We start from the raw sequence: 20,129 nt of genomic DNA on the forward strand, positions 1-20,129 counted from the left end.
CTGAACTAGAACTAGAACTGAACTAGAACTAGAACTGAACTAGAACTGAACTAGAACTGAACTAGAACTGAACTAGAACTGAATTAGAACTGAACTAGAACTGAACTAGAACTGAACTAGAACTGAACTAGAACTGAACTAGAACTGAACTTGAACTGAAATAGAACTGAACTAGAACTGAGCTAGAACTAGAACTGAACTAGAACTAGAACTGAACTAGAACTGAACTAGAACTGAACTAGAACTGAACTAGAACTGAACTAGAACTGAACTAGAACTGAACTAGAACTGAACTAGAACTGAACTAGAACTGAACTAGAACTGAACTAGAACTGAACTAGAACTGAACTAGAACTGAACTAGAACTGAACTAGAACTGAACTAGAACTGAACTAGAACTGAACTAGAACTAAACTAGAACTGAACTAGAAAGATTCTCTCTTTTTTGGTAAATTTCCACAAAGAGAGAATTTTTTCGAAAAAATTCTATAAAAAGAGAATTTTCTCGAAAATTTTCTATAAAATCGATAATTTTCTATAAAAATAGAATTTTCTCGAAAATGTTCTATAAAAATAGAATTTTCTCGATAATTTTCTATAAAAATGGAATTTTTACGAAAATATTTCTCAAAAAGAGAATTTTCTCGGAAATTTTCTATAAAGATAGAATTTTTTGAAAATTTTGTATAAAAAGAAAATTTTTTGAAAATTCTATGAAAAGGGAAAAAAATTCCAAAACTTTTATAGTAAAAGCCCGAATTTTTTTCGAAAAATTGTTATGAAAAGTAGGAATATTTGTATAAAATGAAAAATTATTTGAAGCTAGCTATTTATAGAAAATAGACTTAAAAAAGTGTCTCGATAGCCTTACAGCAGTTATCGGCTAAGAGACAATGGCGACTTAGGATTGATTTTGTTTTCAATAGAATGAGATCTTTGACTATCTTAGCCTTAAAGGCTTAAGATCATTTTGAAACAGTCATTACTGTTCTTAAATATGGAATATTAAAGTTTAAAACATATGTTTGATTTTATAAAAACCTACAAACTACTTTGCATCTACTGGATAATTTTGATGAATCATTTAATATTTAATCACCCTGTATTTAACCAGTATTATCTACTACTTGTTTTTGTTAAGCTAAAATTATCTTATTATTTATTATTATTTTTCTAAATTGTCTCGTAAATTATGTTATTAAGTAAATCAATTTCGGATTAAAACCCCACCCAAAAAAATGAAAAAAAAAAATGTTGTCTATATTGTCATTTGTTCACCAATAACTTCTTTATATTTTTTTTTTCTCTTTGGGACAATAACATCTTTAATTAAGACATTTACATTTGTTCACAATTTATTTCGAATTATATTCATCACATTTATCAAAATTTCCTTTTGTATACAAAACAATATGAAACGAAAAAAAAAAATGTGTGATTTTTTTTTTCAGCATTTTGTTGTTAAGTTGAAATTTATGAGTTTGTGTGTGAGTTTTTTTTATTAAAACAAAAAAAAATCGCGTTTTGAATTTCAATATTTTTTTTTTTTTTGTGATTCTTTAAATTCTCCTTTTTAACATATTGTTTTAAAATTTATATAGAGCGTTGAGTGACAGACAGTTTTTGATTTTTCTTTTCTTTCATATATTGTAGTTCCCCTTGCCGTTTTAATGTGAAATTATTAAACACACATGTCTCAATAATATTATAAATAATTATAATACGAAAAAAAAACTTTAAATAATACAAAGGCAAAAAACTAAATGTTCATAAACTAAATTATATATTAAATTGCTTTATTTTATTTCAAATTTATTATGGCAAATAATACGACAGGTTAAACATTTAATTTATTATCAGATTAACAAAATATAACAAAAAAATTTATATATATTATTTTACCTGTATGTATTATTTGTTGTGTTTGTTTTTTTTTTTTTTGGTTTTAATAATGTTATTAAATGTGAATTAGTTATTTTTGGAGTAGGCGCGTGTGAATATTTTATGTACAATGAATTTTTAATTTAGTTGCCAAGTCGAGCGTTATTGTAGTGATTTGGATAATGTCATTTGAAAGAAAATGTGCAGCATAATATTAGGGGGTTTTTGGTATGACTGTTGCAAAATTTTAAAACAATTTGTTTTGGTTTGTTAGTTTATTAGAGATTTAATGAAATTTATACATTTGTTTTGTTTTCAGATTGAATAATTTATTTATTGCCGGAAAAACGAATAAATTACTTAATTTAAATGTAATTTATTTATTAAACTAGTGTGAATTAAAACATAACAAACCTTGCAAATGATTTATAGATAAAGGATAGAGACAATATGGAGCGATCCTCATGAAATAGAAAACTTGTGTTATCCCAAGTCATTTTCTAAAGGAGACCTTATATGTGAAAGAATTTCTGTAAGAAAAGAATTTTCTCGAAAATTTTGTATAAAAAGATAACTTTCTCGCAAATTTTCTATAAAAAAGATAATTTTCTCGAAATTTTTCTTTAAAAAGATATTTTTCTTGAAAATTTTTCTTTAAAAAGATATTTTTCTTGAAAATTTGCTATAAAAAGATAATTTTCTCGAAAATTTTCTATAAAAAGAGAATTTTCTTGAAAATTTTCTTTAAAAAGAGATTTTCTTGAAAATTTTCTATAAAAAGAGAATTTTCTTGAAAATTTTCTTTAAAAAGAGAATTTTCTTGAAAATTTTCTTTAAAAAGAGATTTTCTTGAAAATTTTCTTTAAAAAGAGAATTCTCTTGAAAATTTTCTTTAAAAAGAGAATTTTCTTGAAAATTTTCTTTAAAAAGGGAATTTTCTATAAAAAGAGAATTTTCTCGAGAATTTTCTATAAAAAGAGAATTTTCTATAAAAAGAGAATTTTCTCGAGAATTTTCTATAAAAAGAGAATTTTCTATAAAAAGAGAATTTTCTCGAGAATTTTCTATAAAAAGAGGAATTTTCTATAAAAAGAGAATTTTCTCGAGAATTTTCTATAAAAAGAGAATTTTCTCGAGAATTTTCTATAAAAAGAGGAATTTCTCAAGAATTTTCTATAAAAAGAGAATTTTCTCAAGAATTTTCTATAAAAAGAGAATTTCTCAAGAATTTTCTATAAAAAGAGAATTTTCTCAAGAATTTTCTATAAAAGAGAATTTCTCAAGAATTTTCTATAAAAGAGAATTTTCTCGAAAATTTTCTATAAAAAGAGAATTTTCTCGAAAATTTTCTATAAAAAGCGAATTTTCTCGGAAAATTTTCTATAAAAAGAGAATTTTCTCGAAAATTTTCTATAAAAGAGAATTTTCTCGAAAATTTTCTATAAAAAGAGAATTTTCTCGAAAATTTTCTATAAAAAGAGAATTTTCTCGAAAATTTTCTATAAAAAGAGAATTTTCTCGAAAATTTTCTATAAAAAGAGAATTTTCTCGAAAATTTTCTATAAAAAGAGAATTTTCTCGAAAATTTTCTATAAAAAGATGAATTTTCTCGAAAATTTTCTATAAAAAGAGAATTTTCTCGAAAATTTTCTATAAAAAGAGAATTTTCTCGAAAATTTTCTATAAAAAGAGAATTTTCTCGAAAATTTTCTATAAAAAGAGAATTTTCTCGAAAATTTTCTATAAAAAGAGAATTTTCTCGAAATTTTCTATAAAAAGAGAATTTTCTCGAAAATTTTCTATAAAAAGAGAATTTTCTCGAAAATTTTCTATAAAAAGAGAATTTTCTCGAAAATTTTCTATAAAAAGAGAATTTTCTCGAAAATGTCTATAATCTCGAAAATTTTCTATAAAAGAGAATTTTCTCGAAAATTTTCCATAAAAAGAGAATTTTCTGGAAAATTTTCCATTAAAAGAGAATTTTAGAGAAAATGTTCTACAACAAAATTTTCTCGAAAATTGTATATAAAAAGCGAATTTTGTCGAAAATCTATATATATAAATTCTAATGTTATTGACTCACTGACTGATTCATCAACGCACAGCCTAAACGGTTGGAAATTCGAATGTTTAGCGGGTAAAAAAGGGTAAATTCGGTAACCTCATATCTCCTAAACTAGAATAGATAGAAAAACAGTTTATTGTCGTTCATTTAAAATATAAGCGGATAGGTGTCTGTTACTTTTTTAAAATTCGTCCCCTATGGGGAATAAACTGGTAAAAACTGTATTTTGGTACTTTTTTTGAATCCCATGTATCTTTTGAACAAATTAACATACAAAAAATATTTTTGACACCTTCATAACCTAAAGAAAAAATAAAAATACAAATTTAGTACTTTTTGGATACTCGGACGTTTAAGGACTGAAAATTGTACCTATTTTTTGGTACTTTTTACATAAAACGTTGTTTCCTATGTATTGATTTGTATTAACATATGAATGAATACTTAATAATGAGCTCCCACTACGATATTGCAACTTTTGTAATAAAAGTTTATTACTTCAATAGGGAGAAAAATTATCGAAAGGGGGAAAAACGGGAAATATAATTTTATTCAAACACACTGAACCAATTTTAATAAAATTAGAGAAATTGATAGATTTAGTAACACTTAATATATTAATGGGGTGTTACTTGGAACTCCGGTACAAAGGACTATTTTTTGGTACTTTTTCGTTTTTTAACGGGTACTTTTTGTGTTTTTTATAATATATGATCCTCGAAACATATTAAGCATGTGGAGCTCAGAGTTAATGATATTCTATAAAAGGTTAGTTTTTGCTACTTTTTCATAAAATATAAAAAGGGAATTTTTGATACTTTTTCGTTCTTCAATAGATACTTTATAAATTTTCTATAATATTGAACCTAGAGACATCAAATTTGGCATTTAGAGCTCGGAGTAAATAAGAACCTATAAAAGTACCTTTGGTACTTTTTAGTTCTTCAACTGGTACTTTTTGAGTTTTCAATTACATTGAACATAGAAACTCAAAAGTAAGCATTCAGGGACTTATGTGAATGAAAATTTAAAATAGAGTATTTTCTGGTACTTTTTCATTCTATAACTGGTACTTTTTGAATTTTCGATAATATTAAACTTAGAAACATGAAATTAAATAGAAGATGTCTTTTGGTATGTTTTCGTACTTTCTATATTATTGAACCTAAAAACATAAAATTGGACACGCAGCTTCCTGAGTGTAAAAAAATTTATATGAGAGGAACTTCTGGTTGAAAATTTAACATACACCATCCTCATTCAACTAAAATCTAAAGAAGAGACTTTCTGTTGCATTTTCATTTTCCATTTTTTGAGTTTCCTGTTATATTGAAACTAGAATCAATCATTATTGATTGAAAATCTAAGAAAAATTGAACCTAGGAACCTGTATGAAAATCTATAAAAGGGCACTTTTTGACATTGCAGATATATGTATGTACATACATAAATGTAAATATATTGGACTGACTGAAAATTTACAATAATATTTATTTTATTTAATTACGATGAGGGTAGCGAAGAACACTGGGTATAGCTAGTGTTCTATAACAAGAGAATTTTTTATTTTCCATAAAAAGAGAATTTTAGAAGAATTAAAAACTATATATCTCAGAAACTACAACAGCTAGAAACCTCAAATTTAGTCTGTCGCCTCCCATATAAGAAAATCTAAAATTAGTATATCTGAGAAAATATAACAGTAAGAGTCCTCAAGTTTTTTCGGAGCTATTTAGTATCGACTTGAATATTTAGAACAAAAAATGGGCGGAATAGCAATAGGGGGCGGTACACCTCCCATATGAATTAAAAAAAAATCATTTTCTGGGAAAAAACATTTTCTGGGAATATTTGAGTAACAAATTGGCGGACAAGCAATAGGGAACTTGGCACCTCCCATATGAATTAAATACAACAATTCGTTTATCGCGGCAAATAGTAGAGCTAGAATCTTCAAATTTTGGACGAAGGACTTTAACAACCATGTAAACGTTTGGGGAAAATAGGGGAAGGGAATGCTTGGATTCTCTCATATGCATTAAATACAAATAAATTTGCGGACTAGCATTTCTTTATATGGGAAACTATTAGAGCTTATAAGTCAAAATATTGCGAAAAAAAATTATAAACAAATATTAAAAAAACTGAAATTTAAGAAAAACTGAAGAAATGTTAAAAATAAATTATAAATAATAATAAAAACACAAAAAACTGTTTACTTTTCTTTTCAAATGCAAAATTCATTTCATTTTATTTATTCTTTCAATTAAATTTTTTTTGTTTTATTTTCTTTGACAATTAATTAAAAAATAATTATAATAAAAAAATTACAAACTAATCATAACCAATTAATATAAATAATTAAAAATTAAATATTTAATAATAAAATTCATGTTCACAAAGACAATAACTTAAATAGAAAATAAATCAAACTAAATGGTCCTTCGGTTTGGCAAAAAAACGTGTAAAGAGTGATAATAAAGAGTAATAAACAGGGAAAGAGAATAAATAACAGCTTAAATTAAGAACAATAAAAGCAAATTTAAAAAAAAATGTAATAGAAGTAATTATTATTAATAATTAAAAAAATTTAATAATAGGAATATAACAGGTTTAGGGTTTAAGATTTAACTTTTAGCAGAGTGTAACAGTAACAATTGTTAATTGAAACAATTAAACTAAAACTACATAATGAGAGAATTATTTAGAAAAAAAATACAAAATTAACAATTTATTTTTTAGCATGGAATGGGTACAAATAAAATACAATTTTTAAATTTTTTAAAAAAATTTGCAAAAAAGTTACAACAGAAAATTAAGAAAAAAAAAAAACAAAAAAATTTAATTCATTTAATGAAATAAAAAATTTAACTAAAAAAAACAATTAAAAAAAATAATAATTATGAAAAAACAAAAAAATTTTAGAAATTTTTAAAAAACAAGGAAATTTTTTTTTTGAAAAAAAAAAGAAAATTTTTTAAATTTGCTGAAAAGTTTTATAACAATTTTGAGCCCTAGGGAGAATTCTTGGTTTAATTATAATTATTTTATATAAAAAAAATAAATAAATTATTAAAATTAATATAAAATTTTTAAAAATATGATTTGTTGATTGGTTTGTTTGTTTTGCTTTAGTTTTTGTTTTAAATAATTAAAAAAATATAAAGTTATAATAAAATTAACAATTAATGGTAATAATAATTAAAAAAAAAATAGTATAATTAACTTAAAAAATAATACAACTATTAACTAACAAATGCTTTAGTAGTTTTTATTTATGTTTATATAAAAACAAATTAATACTATGCAAAAAAGTAAATTGTTTAATTTATGAGCAAAATACTTATAAAACAAAAAGCTTTAACAACAATTTTACTACTTTTTTTGTGTTTAAAATAAGTAAAAGCTTTCTGTTAAAAGCTTTTGCTAAACTGTTTTAGTTTTGTGGGTTTGTTTGTTTGTTTGTTTGTTTGCATTTAAAGGGTTAGTAATTTTTTTAAACTTAGACTCAGTCTTGGCAGAGAGATTATCAATTAATTTGTCTTGCTAAATTTGTTGTGTTAAATTAAATTAGTTTTGTAATTAATATTTATATAAAAAAAAAACTTATAAACTATATAAAACTTAAAAAGCTACTCTTCTCCTTTTTGTGTTTAAAATAATGTCTTTTTTTAAATCTTTTGTCATAAACTTTTGTTTTATAAAGTTTTAAAATTTAACTAAAGTGGCAAGTTTTAGGCTGCTTTTCTATTAAAGAGAGTTTCTAAATTAATCTCAGTTTTTAGGTTTTCTAATTTAATATCATTTCAAAGAGTAAAAGCTTTCTTTAAACGGAAAGCTGTGAGAGTTAACATACCATAAGCTGTGAGCGCTTAACTAGGCACTCTCTGTTTTCACTACGATCGGCATTGAAGCACCAATTGTATGATTCAAGGGAGAATTACGAGTATAATCCTCCGATTTCAACAGCATGGGTATATTCATTTTCATATCGGCCAATATGGGTAGAGTAGGTTTATTCTCTTGATGTCCGCCTGCTGCTCCTTGTTGTTGTTGTTGTCTTTGCTGTTGAGACTCGTAGCGTGTATGGGTGCGCATGTGACGGGTGATCATGTCACGCCTACAGGCTGCATAGGGACACTGGGGACATTTGTAGGGTTTCTCTCCGGTGTGAGTACGTTGATGGGTGGATAAATGATCAGAACGTGAAAATACTTGACCGCAAACTTTGCAGGTGTAGGGTTTAACTCCAGTATGCAGACGCATGTGACGTGTTAGCATATCCGAACGAGCAAACGAACGATTGCACACTTCACATGAATAAGCTTTGGCTATATCGTTAGAGGGATTGCGTGATTTGTGCCGGGAAGCCATGTGTTTGGCCAAACGATCGTGCAAAGAAAACATTTGACCACAAACGGGGCAAACATAGGCCACATCTGAACCGGGAGGCATTTCCTCTACCACCGGCGAAACATCTAAATTATAACGCCAGGCTACAGATTCCTTAGTGGTGGGTGAGGCCACATCTCCCTTAATGACCGGCACTCCTACTGTGGTAGTGGGAGCATGAGGATGCAAAGGATGCATGGGCATTTCCATTTTAATCATGGCAGCCGCTGCTGCAGCAGCAGCATGAGCATGAGCTGCCGCCACGGCATGAGACATTTGCCCGCCATAGGGAGAAACAGGAGCTGAAGATATGGTGGTGGTAGTAGTAGACACACCAGTAGACGAACTATTGTTACAACTGCTGGGCGACAACGAAGCTGAGATCGGTTGTTGGCTGGGCGGCAACATCATGGTGGTGGCTGGCAAGGGTGATGTAGACTTATACTTCTTAGCAGGATTACAGCTACCACCAGCAGCTCCTCCTCCACCGGCAGTTTGTGTCATCAACTCTCCTGTGGGTGTATTACCACCACTACGCACCGATAAATCCAAAGGTCTATCCTGAGGTGGTGGCATTATATTGGGATCCGAGGTATTAGCCGACATAGTCTCACTTATAGAGGTCTCACTGCGTGGCGGTGAGGGTAAAGCCATGGCCACACTATGAGGCGGTGACATGCTGGCAGCTGTTGCCGTAAATTCACCCTGATGAGATCTTTCCATTTTTAACTCTTTCATTTCCTTGGCATTCGGTGACGTTTCATCCATTTGTGATGAGGCTATAGAGGAGGGTGTATGTTGCATTGGCGAGGTATAGAGATCTTGTCTCCGTCGAAATACTTCATTGAGATATTTGGTGTGCAAATAGTAACCAAACAAAGGAGAGGGTATGGGAAAATAACGATCATAGGGACTTGACATATGTGACTCAGTCTTGATGTCTACTGTCAGGGGATTTTGAGGTTCTTCAGTTTTAATGAATTTCGCCGCAGGTAATGTAGTATCCATTATATTGTTGTTGTTATTATTATTATTGTTGTTGTTATTATGATTAACAGGACTTAGGCTTATTCTAGGACTTTCATCATTATCTCCAATAGACATTTCCTCCACCGAATCAGCCTCTTCATCACCACTATAACTAGAGCGTTTAGTAGAAGAGGAGGACTTACTTTCATTGTTATTATTATTAGCCTCTTTTGCCAGACTGGATTTCTCAGAATCCTGATCTTCGGTATCCACCTCCATGGTATGATTTGCGCTGTTGTTGTGTAGTTTATCTAAAACCGCCGATAGACGTTTACGTTTCCTCTGCTTCCAGGGCATATTTGTTGTATTATTGTTGTTGTTGTTGTTGTTCTCTCTAACATGTTCCGCTGTTAAATTATTGTTATTATGCTCATTGGCTTGGACGGCCGCTGAGGCTGCAACAGCTGCTGCTGCCGCCGCTTGTTGCTGCAGAGTCAAGGCCAAATTATGGGGCAAACCATAGGGCAGGTGTGTGTAGGGTGGATAATGGTGTGACTGCTGTTGCTGCTGTTGATGGGCCAAATGTTGGGCTTGTTGATAATGATTTTGTTGCTGCTGCAGATGTTGCTGATGCTGTTGGTGGTGATGATGATGAGATGTCGCATGATGCCCCATGGGGTCAGTACCTTCGGCCATAGTCATTAGGTCACAGTTTTTAGACAAAACGTTGTTGTAGGGGGGGGGTGTTAGGTGTTAAGAGCTTAAAAAGTTTTTTTTCTTAAAAAAGCTTTTCTTTTCCAATAGAGAGGATTCTGAACTAAGTGCTGGCTGATGGTTTTTTGATGTGTTTTTTTTTTTTGAAGAGAGGTTTTTTTTTAACTGCAAAGAGAGGAAAGAAAAAAAATTTAGGGATTTTTTAAATAAAGCTTAAACTTATTGATTCTCTTAATTTCCTAACTTCAATATTAGTTTATTTAAACTTTTTTTATACAAATCTATGCTATGCCAAAATTTACCAAAAAACCTTTTTATTTATTTCATTCCCCTTAAAAAAAACAAATCATTCAAGCATTTCCTTTATGTCAAAGATTTATGTTTATTGTGACTGCTGCTATACACCATCATAAACTTTATCACACATAGAAAGACATTTGTTTCCGTTTTAGAAAAAATTCTAAAAAAACAATATTATTTAGTTTTTGGCATCCTCAATAGCCTTAAATAAAAGAACAAAAATCATTATTTTTTGTTTTTTTGTTGACCCTCTTGACACATTGGTTGGCTGTTTCTAACTTGGTTTAGTGTCGCAATAAGAACAACTGCTGGTAGTTTTTTTTCCAGATTGTTTACGCTGCGTTGATTCTCTTGATAGGATTTTATATGGTTTCAGTTTTGTTTCACGAAACAGAAATAAAATAAACAAAAAACTCTCTAATACTAAATTTTATGAGCCTCAAAGTTTATGTCCTTGTTTTTGGGAGAGCAATAATGAATGTTGGAGTTTTTCTATAGACAATTTTATAATTGAAGCAAAAAGTATTTAAGAATTAAAATTTTTTTAGAATTTTAATTAAAACGTTAACGTTGCTTCATTAAAGTCTTAAAAATCTCATACTGTCGGGAAAAAGCTCTTTGTTTACTGTAACATTTGAGAGTGAGGAAAGCTTTTGACACTCAGATTCTAAATTAGATGAGACATGGTAGTACAATAAACAGAACTTCATAATATTTCAAAGTTTTGTTTAAACTCCCACAAAGCTTTTTGTTCTTTAAAGTTTTCTCTTTTTCTTAAACTCCCACAAAGCTTTATTGTTTTCCGAAGCTATTAGTTACTAGAAAGAATAGTATAATTTTCTGTTTACAATCTACAACAACTGCAACTCAAAAAAAATGTTTAAAATTTTAGATTTGTAAGCTTTACTGAACTTTAAGGACTTTTCTTAAGTTTCAAAACAAAAGCTTTTTCTTTCTATGGCATAGTTAACTAAAACCAAACAAGGCTTTGATATTCACTAAAGCTTATGTCCTTTTAAAGCCTCATTATATAACAACTGAAACTCAAAAAAATTTTTAAAATTTTAGATTTGTAAGCTTTACTGAACTTTAATAACTTTTTTAACTTTCAAAACAAACGCTTTTTCTTTCTATGGCATAGTTAACTAAAACCAAACAAGGCTTTGATATTCACTAAAGCTTATGTCCTTTTAAAGCCTCGTTATATAAAGCTTTTGAAAGCTTTTGCTTATTAATCTCAACTAAAACATACCTCCTGCTAAAACACTTCCATTTAATTTTTCCCTTATTAAAACCTTTAATATAAATCTTAATTTTCTTTAGCAAACTTAAACAACAACATTCTACTTTCTTTTCATATTAGTAGGAGGTTTGTTGTTTTTACTGCATTGCGCTTATCCTTATTTGATATATGTGAATTGTTTCCTTTCTGATTATCCTTTCTAAAGCAAACAACTAACAAGGACAACAAAAACAACAACCTAATAAAAGTATAGACTCTATATAGACACATTCCTTTAAGCTTTTATATTATTTTCCACATCACTGAATATGCATTCAACAGCAGCAGTAGCAGCGCTCCTTTTGGCTACTATAAAACACGAAAAATAACAGCTAGAGTAGCACGCTAGTTTAACAAATATTATACTAGAGTAAACATTAAGTGGCCTAAGGATGTGTTACTTGTACTTACTCGACACAATTGCCTCGCAAATACTCATACCATCGAGTATGGATTAAAGGTTTCTTTATCCTTGTTATTCAAAGCTGTCGTTGTTTGTTTGTGATATTGAGGTGTTGATATTTGTTTAAATGACTCTTTTAACCTTAAAGTGTCTGCTGGATTTGTTGGTTTGGTTTGGGTAAGGGATTTCTTTGCTTTTGTTTTATTTAGATTGAATGTTTAGTTAAAAAGGATAATATTGTTGATTTTGTAGGAGACAGACTGTTAGGTGAACTAGAACTGAACTAGAACTGAACTAGAACTGAACTAGAACTGAACTAGAACTGAACTAGAACTGAACTAGAACTGAACTAGAACTGAACTAGAACTGAACTAGAACTGAACTAGAACTGAACTAGAACTGAACTAGAACTGAACTAGAACTGAACTAGATCTGAACTAGAACTGAACTAGAACTGAACTAGAACTGAACTAGAACTGAACTAGAACTGAACTAGAACTGAACTAGAACTGAACTAGAACTGAACTAGAACTGAACTAGAACTGAACTAGAACTGAACTAGAACTGAACTAGAACTGAACTAGAACTGAACTAGAACTGAACTAGAACTGAACTAGAACTGAACTAGAACTGAACTAGAACTGAACTAGAACTGAACTAGAACTGAACTAGAACTGAACTAGAACTGAACTAGAACTGAACTAGAACTGAACTAGAACTGAACTAGAACTGAACTAGAACTGAACTAGAACTGAACTAGAACTGAACTAGAACTGAACTAGAACTGAACTAGAACTGAACTAGAACTGAACTAGAACTGAACTAGAACTGAACTAGAACTGAACTAGAACTGAACTAGAACTGAACTAGAACTGAACTAGAACTGAACTAGAACTGAACTAGAACTGAACTAGAACTGAACTAGAACTGAACTAGAACTGAACTAGAACTGAACTAGAACTGAACTAGAACTGAACTAGAACTGAACTAGAACTGAACTAGAACTGAACTAGAACTGAACTAGAACTGAACTAGAACTGAACTAGAACTGAACTAGAACTGAACTAGAACTGAACTAGAACTGAACTAGAACTGAACTAGAACTAAACTAGAACTGAGCTAGAACTGAACTAGAACTGAACTGGAACTGAACTAGAACTGAACTAGAACTGAACTAGAACTGAACTAGAACTGAACTAGAACTGAACTAGAACTGAACTAGAACTGAACTAGAACTGAACTAGAACTGAACTAGAATTGAACTAGAACTAAACTAGAACTGAACTAGAACTGAACTAGAACTGAACTAGAACTAAACTAGAACCGAACTAGAACTGAACTAGAACTGAACTAGAACTGAACTAGAACTGAAATAGAACTGAACTAGGACTGATCTAGAACTAAACTAGAACTGAATTATAACTAAACTTGAGTTCTCTGATGATGCCTGATGTATTGATTGAAAATCTAACTCTTGAATCTATTTAAGCTTTACATAAGACCATTTCCTCTACTTAAAATTATCCCTTAAAAAAACTTTGTAATTACAATAATTATTTAAATATATATATGTTTTTTTACAATATTTCTCTTACATGCTAAAGTCATAAATTTTATTCACAAAAAAAATCTTTATTTTAAATAGTATAAAACATAAAGCAAAAACGAAAACAAAAAGAAAAAAAATTTATGAAAAATTACGATAATTATGTTCTGGTTAGTGTTGAAATTTATTTCATATATATATAGTTTTTATTTCCTAGATTTGCCGCTCAACACAATGTAAAGCTGTTAATTTTTCATAATTATGTTAACAGTTTATAACCCACCAAAAAAAAAATCTGAAAGAGAAAAAAAGCTTGAATATATGTATAACGGAAAAAATCTTTACAAGGACCCTGAAACCCCAAAATATAAAAAAATCGCGTGATTTTTTTGTGCAAACATTATAACTGGGTTGTATGTTCTAGAGATGGGGTGTTTCCTAAGGGAATATAAAAGGCCTGACTGTAGCAGACAACTATTCATAACTTTGTTTTATTTTTTTGTATTTTTATATAAGTTAAGTGGATAATATTTAATGTGTCATAAAGTACTTAATTTTAACAATAACGAGACAAGGGACAAGCGAAAAAAATTTTGCCAAAAAAAACTGGTGATAAGCAACCCTCTTGTAAAATTAAAATAAAATTTCAAGGAATTTTGTTTTTGGAGCCAAAATTTAAACAACTTTTGCAGACTTATTTATTATTAAATTTTCGTAAACTGACAAATTATTCTTAAACTTGTATTTTATTATTTTTAAATAAATACATATCTTGACAATTAATAAAGGAATTTGTGTGACCACACAATTTAAGTGTCTTAACATAAAATAAGTGTTAAATAAATAACGAAAAAAGTTTATATATAGAAAAAGTACCAATACATGTATTCACTGCAGAAAAACAAATATTTATTTAAGCAATGTCTGTTTTAAAATAAAATACACAGCCAAGCACAAGACCAGAAAAAAGCATGTGTTAAACGTTAACTAACTAGTAAATGTATAAGAGATGGTTTTGACTAGCAAAAGGGGAGAAAAAAGGTACGCAAAAAATTTTAAACTTTAAAAGTGAAAAGATTATATAAAAATACAGCTATTGATTAAAAAAGTGTTTATCGTATTAGACTTTTAGAATTTATAAGAATTTTGTTAAAAATGTTGTTCTGACAAAAGTACCAAAACTGAACTAGAACTGAACTAGAATTGAACTAGAACTGAACTAGAACTGAACTAGAACTGAACTAGAACTGAACTAGAACTGAACTAGAACTGAACTAGAACTGAACTAGAACTGAACTAGAACTGAACTAGAACTGAACTAGAACTAGAACTGAACTAGAACTGAACTAGAACTGAACTAGAACTGAACTAGAACTGAACTAGAACTGAACTAGAACTGAACTAGAACTACTAGAACGAACTAGAACTGAACTAGAACTGAACTAGAATGAACTAGAACTGACTAGATACTAGAACTGAACTAGAACTGAACTAGAACTGAACTAGAACTGAACTAGAACTGAACTAGAACTGAACTAGAACTGAACTAGAACTGAACTAGAACTGAACTAGAATGACTAGAACTGTAAACTGAACTAGAACTGAACTAGAACTGAACTAGAACTGAACTAGAACTGAACTAGAACTGAACTAGAACTGAACTAGAACTGAACTAGAACTGAACTAGAACTGAACTAGAACTGAACTAGAACTGAACTAGAACTGAATTAGAACGGAACTAGAACTGAACTAGAACTGAACTAGAACTGAACTAGAACTGAACTAGAACTGAACTAGAACTGAACTAGAACTGTACTAGAACTGTACTAGAACTGAACTAGAACTGAACTAGAACTGAACTAGAACTGAACTAGAACTGAACTAGAACTGAACTAGAACTGAACTAGAACTGAACTAGAACTGAACTAGAACTGAACTAGAACTGAACTAGAACTGAACTAGAACTGAACTAGAACTGAACTAGAACTGAACTAGAACTGAACTAGAACTGAACTAGAACTGAACTAGAACTGAACTAGAACTGAACTAGAACTGAAATAGAACTGAACTAGAACTGAACTAGAACTGAACTAGAACTGAACTAGAACTGAACTAGAACTGAACTAAACTGAACTAGAACTGAACTAGAACTGAACGAACTGATCTAGAACTGAACTAGAACTGAACTAGAAACTGAACTAAAACTGAACTAGAACTGAACTAGAACTGAACTAGAAACTGAACTAGAACTGAACTAGAACTGAACTAGAACTGAACTAGAACTGAACTAGAACTGAACTATGAACTGAACTAGAACTGAACTAGAACTGAACTAGAACTGAACTAGAACTGAACTAGAACTGAACTAGAACTGAACTAGAACTGAACTAGAACTGAACTAGAACTGAACTAGAACTGAACTAGAACTGAACTAGAACTGAACTAGAACTGAACTAGAACTGAACTAGAACTGAACTAGAACTGAACTAGAACTGAACTAGAACTGAACTAGAACTGAACTAGAAACTGAACAAGAACTGAACTAGAACTGAACTAGAACTAGAACTGAACTGAAAACTGGAAAGATAAACTGACTAGAACTGAACTAGAACTGAACTAGAACTGAACTAGAACTGACTAGAACTGAACGAGAACTGAACTAGAACTGAACTAGAACGAGAACTGAACTAGAACTGAACTAGAACTGAACTAGAACTGAACTAGAACTGAACTAGAACTGAACTAGAACTGAACTAAACTGAACTAGAACTGAACTAGAACTGAACTAGAACTGAACTAGAACTGAACTAGAACTGAACTAGAACCTTGAACTAGAACTGAACTAGAACTGAACTAAACTGAACTTAGAACTAGAACTGAACTAGAACTGAACTAGAACTGAACTAGAACTGAACTAAGAACTGAACTAGAACTGAACTAGAACTGAACTAGAACTGAACTAGAACTGAACTAGAACTGAACTAGAACTGAACTAGAACTACTAGAACTGAACTAGAACTGAACTAGAACTGAAACTATAACTGAACTAGAACTGAACTAGAACTGAACTAGAACCTGAACTAGAACTGAACTGAACTAGAACTGAACTAGAACTGAACTAGAACTGAACTAGAACTGAACTAGAACTGAACTAGAACTGAACTAGAACTGAACTAGAACTGAACTAGAACTGAACTAGAACTGAACTAGAACTGAACTAGAACTGAACTAGAACTGAACTAGAACTGAACTAGAACTGAACTAGAACTGAACTAGAACTGAACTAGAACTGAACTAACTGAACTTGAACTGAACTAGAACTGAACTAGAACTGAACTAGAACTGAACTAGAACTGAACTAGAACTGAACTAGAACTGAACTAGAACTGAACTAGACTGAACTAGAACTGAACTAGAACTGAACTAGAACTGAACTAGAACTGAACTAGAACTGAACTAGAACTGAACTAGAACTGAACTAGAACTGAACTAGAACTGAACTAGAACTGAACTAGAACTGAACTAGAACTGAACTAGAACTGAACTAGAACTGAACTAGAACTGAACTAGAACTGAACTAGAACTGAACTAGAACTGAACTAGAACTGAACTAGAACTGAACTAGAACTGAACTAGAACTGAACTAGAACTGAACTAGAACTGAACTAGAACTGAACTAGAACTGAACTAGAACTGAACTAGAACTGAACTAGACTGAACTAGAACTGAACTAGAACTGAACTAGACTGAACAGACAGAACTAGAATTTAACTAGAAAAGCTTCTTTTTCTACAGAAAAAGCTTTACTCAGTAAAATAGCTTTTTAAGTAAAAAGAAATGTTTTTGAATAAGTAAAAGTTTGCTTCTACAGAAAAACTTTATTAGGTAAAAGAGTTGTTTAAGTGAAAAAAGCTTTTTTGATTAAGCAAAATGTTGCTCCATAAAAAGTTTTGACCAGAAAAAAAATTTAACTTTATGTAAAAATTTTACAAAAATTGTTTCAAAAAGTACTTTTTCCATATATTTCTTTAAATTGTCGACAGGCTAAATAGTGTTAATAACCAACGAATAATACATAAATATTAAATTATAATGAACAACACAAAAACTATTGTTGTACTTATACTCCTCCCTCACACGAAATATAGCTTTTTTGTTAATAATTTGTTTACTTTAGAAAAAAAAAAAGCTTTTTTCAGTGCACTTTGTTTGCAGCAATAAACAAACTGTTAAACTTTTGTAATTTATGGTTTTTTCAACAATGTGTTTCACGATTTACTATTTGCAACTTATTTTGTTAAATTGTTTAATTTATGTGTTATTAAAAAAAAAGAAAAAAAAAACAAACGTATTTATATTATTTTACAATTTTGGCGCCTGTTATTAACTATGTATTTTATGGAATTTCTTAATTCAACAAGATCAGCTATAATAACTTAAATTATAGCTATAACATAGCGACTTTTTTCCAACTAAACTCAAAAATTTTAAATTACTTTTCAAATTACCTTTAATTAACATGTAACCTTTGTGAACTCCATTTAAATAAATAAAATAAGAAAAAAATATATATAAATACAATTCAATGTGGTAAATTGTTTAAACTATTGCCTCACTTATTTTGTGGCTATTTGGTTGGTTGAATTGGTTTTACAGAATTTTTATTTGGTTGAATTACAACAGTTGACTCGTTACGTGTATACGATTTGGTGGTGGATGTTATAAATTAGTTTTGTTTTTTTCTCTTCATGTAGTTAACTTTTTTTTATTACTTGTTTCTAGTAGAATTTGTTTTATATTGTATAATTACATTTGTCTATTGGAGAGTTTGTGTATTTGTTTTAACACAACTAATGATTTGTTTACTGTGTTAAGTGTAATGTGTTGTTGTTTTTGTTATTATGGTTTTTTATTATATAGTTTCTACAAGATTAATAATTAAGACTTTGTCGCCTTGTTGTGGCAAATTGTAAATTGTAGGTATTTAAATTGGAAACACTTTTATATATTTATATGCTTGACTTAATTGTGGTTTTTGTTTGTTAAAAAATGGGTCAAGTTATAACAAAGCAATAGTTTAACAAGATTTTATTTAATTACTTTAATACGCTTTAAACTAGTATCCTCTAAAGAAAAAAAAACTCTAAAACCCTTAAGCTTTTTGTTTATAAAAAAAAAAAGCTTTAATGTTTTTCAAGTTAAATCATTAGCTTAAGTTTATGTTTCTAACACACCTGCTTTTTAATGTTTAACAAATTTTAATTTATATTTTTTGTTGTTTTTTGTTCCTTTTTATAACAAATTCATTATAATTTGTTAGCTTTAGGTCATAATGATAATGATGCTTAAGTTTGGTCAGACCTTTAAAGGGTTTCGAAGGTTATGTTTGTGTAATTAGCATTAAAAATCGAAATTATAAAATTAGTTTTATGTTTAAGGGCGAAAAGTAAAACTAAATTTTTATATATTTTTTATAACTAACTTTAAAATCAAAGCTTTTCTCACTATTTAATAAATAAATAAAGCTTTCAGCAAAAAAATCTTATTTCCACTACTATAAGCTCGAAATCTTTGAAAATAAAAAGTTAATAATTAAAGCCTTTAGAAGTATTTTCACTATCAATAGAAAGCTTAAAGTTGTTTGCAAGAAACACAAAGCTTTTGTTATAAAATAAAAGCAATGACGACTTTGAAAGCTATAGTATGGCATAATAACAAAATTCTATATAAAAATATAACAAATTCAACAATTTTTTCTTAAAGCTTTCAAAACAAAGATTATGTAATAAAATTATTAAAGCTTTTCAATGAAGTTTGATCAACTGAATGTTATATTTCTTTGTTATGAGATATAGATAAAATTCTATATACACAAAAGCTTTTAAAAGTTTGTCACTTTTAGTTCAAAAGTTTATAAAAAAACAAAGATAATGACATAAGAACTTTACTAAAACTAACTGAAAAAGCTTTTTAAAGCTTTACATCAACATAAAGCTTTTTTACTAAAAGTTGTTTTGCAAAACTCTGAAAGAAAATAATAAAGCTTTTTTATAAAATTTCCATAAAAAAAGATCTAAAAACTTGATTAACAAGAACTGAAGATTTTATAGCTATTGAAAGCATAAAAGCTTTCTAAAGCTATACACCAACATAAAGCTCTTTTGCTAAATGATTTTTGCAAAACCCAAATTTACTGAAAACTAAGCTTTTCTTGAAAGCTCTGCATAAAAGCTTCTAAAAAATGTTAAACGCTTTTATCGAAAGCTTTATTATAAAAAGCTTTTTTATTATAATTTTCTAAAAAATTAAAACTTGTAGGAAATTTTAGATCATGATCATTGAAAGCATTTTCAAGGCATCGAAAAAGCTTTGTTCATAGAAAAAAAAAATATCTATAAAGAAAGCTTTTTGAAATAAAGCCTTTGATATGTGCTTTAAAATTAGTATATTTTAAAGCTTAAAATCAAACTTTATAAGGTTTGGCTTAAAGCTTTGACTTAACTTTCAAAAGCTTTTTTGTTAAAAGCTTTTTCTTAAAAAAAATATTCAATTATTACAACTTCCTTTAAATTTTGTT

The 20,129-nt window shown here is 29.0% G+C and overlaps 1 protein-coding gene across 1 annotated transcript in view; it reads right to left on the reverse strand.

Moving 5' to 3' along the window:
- Positions 1-6,247: 6,247 nt before the first annotated feature.
- Positions 6,248-20,129, reverse strand: part of LOC119611879 (hybrid signal transduction histidine kinase A) — a 29,034-nt gene continuing 15,152 nt past the window's right edge. The window contains exon 2 of the mRNA XM_037967582.1: positions 6,248-10,186. Within this exon, the coding sequence (XP_037823510.1) occupies positions 7,823-10,009 (2,187 nt within the window). The 5' untranslated portion in view covers positions 10,010-10,186 and the 3' untranslated portion in view covers positions 6,248-7,822. The remainder of the gene's footprint in view (positions 10,187-20,129) is intronic.

The sequence above is a fragment of the Lucilia sericata genome, unplaced genomic scaffold (assembly GCF_015586225.1).
Source record: "Lucilia sericata isolate MDLA Ls3-8-SP2 unplaced genomic scaffold, ASM1558622v1 Contig001551F_arrow, whole genome shotgun sequence".
Taxonomy (NCBI): domain Eukaryota; kingdom Metazoa; phylum Arthropoda; class Insecta; order Diptera; family Calliphoridae; genus Lucilia; species Lucilia sericata.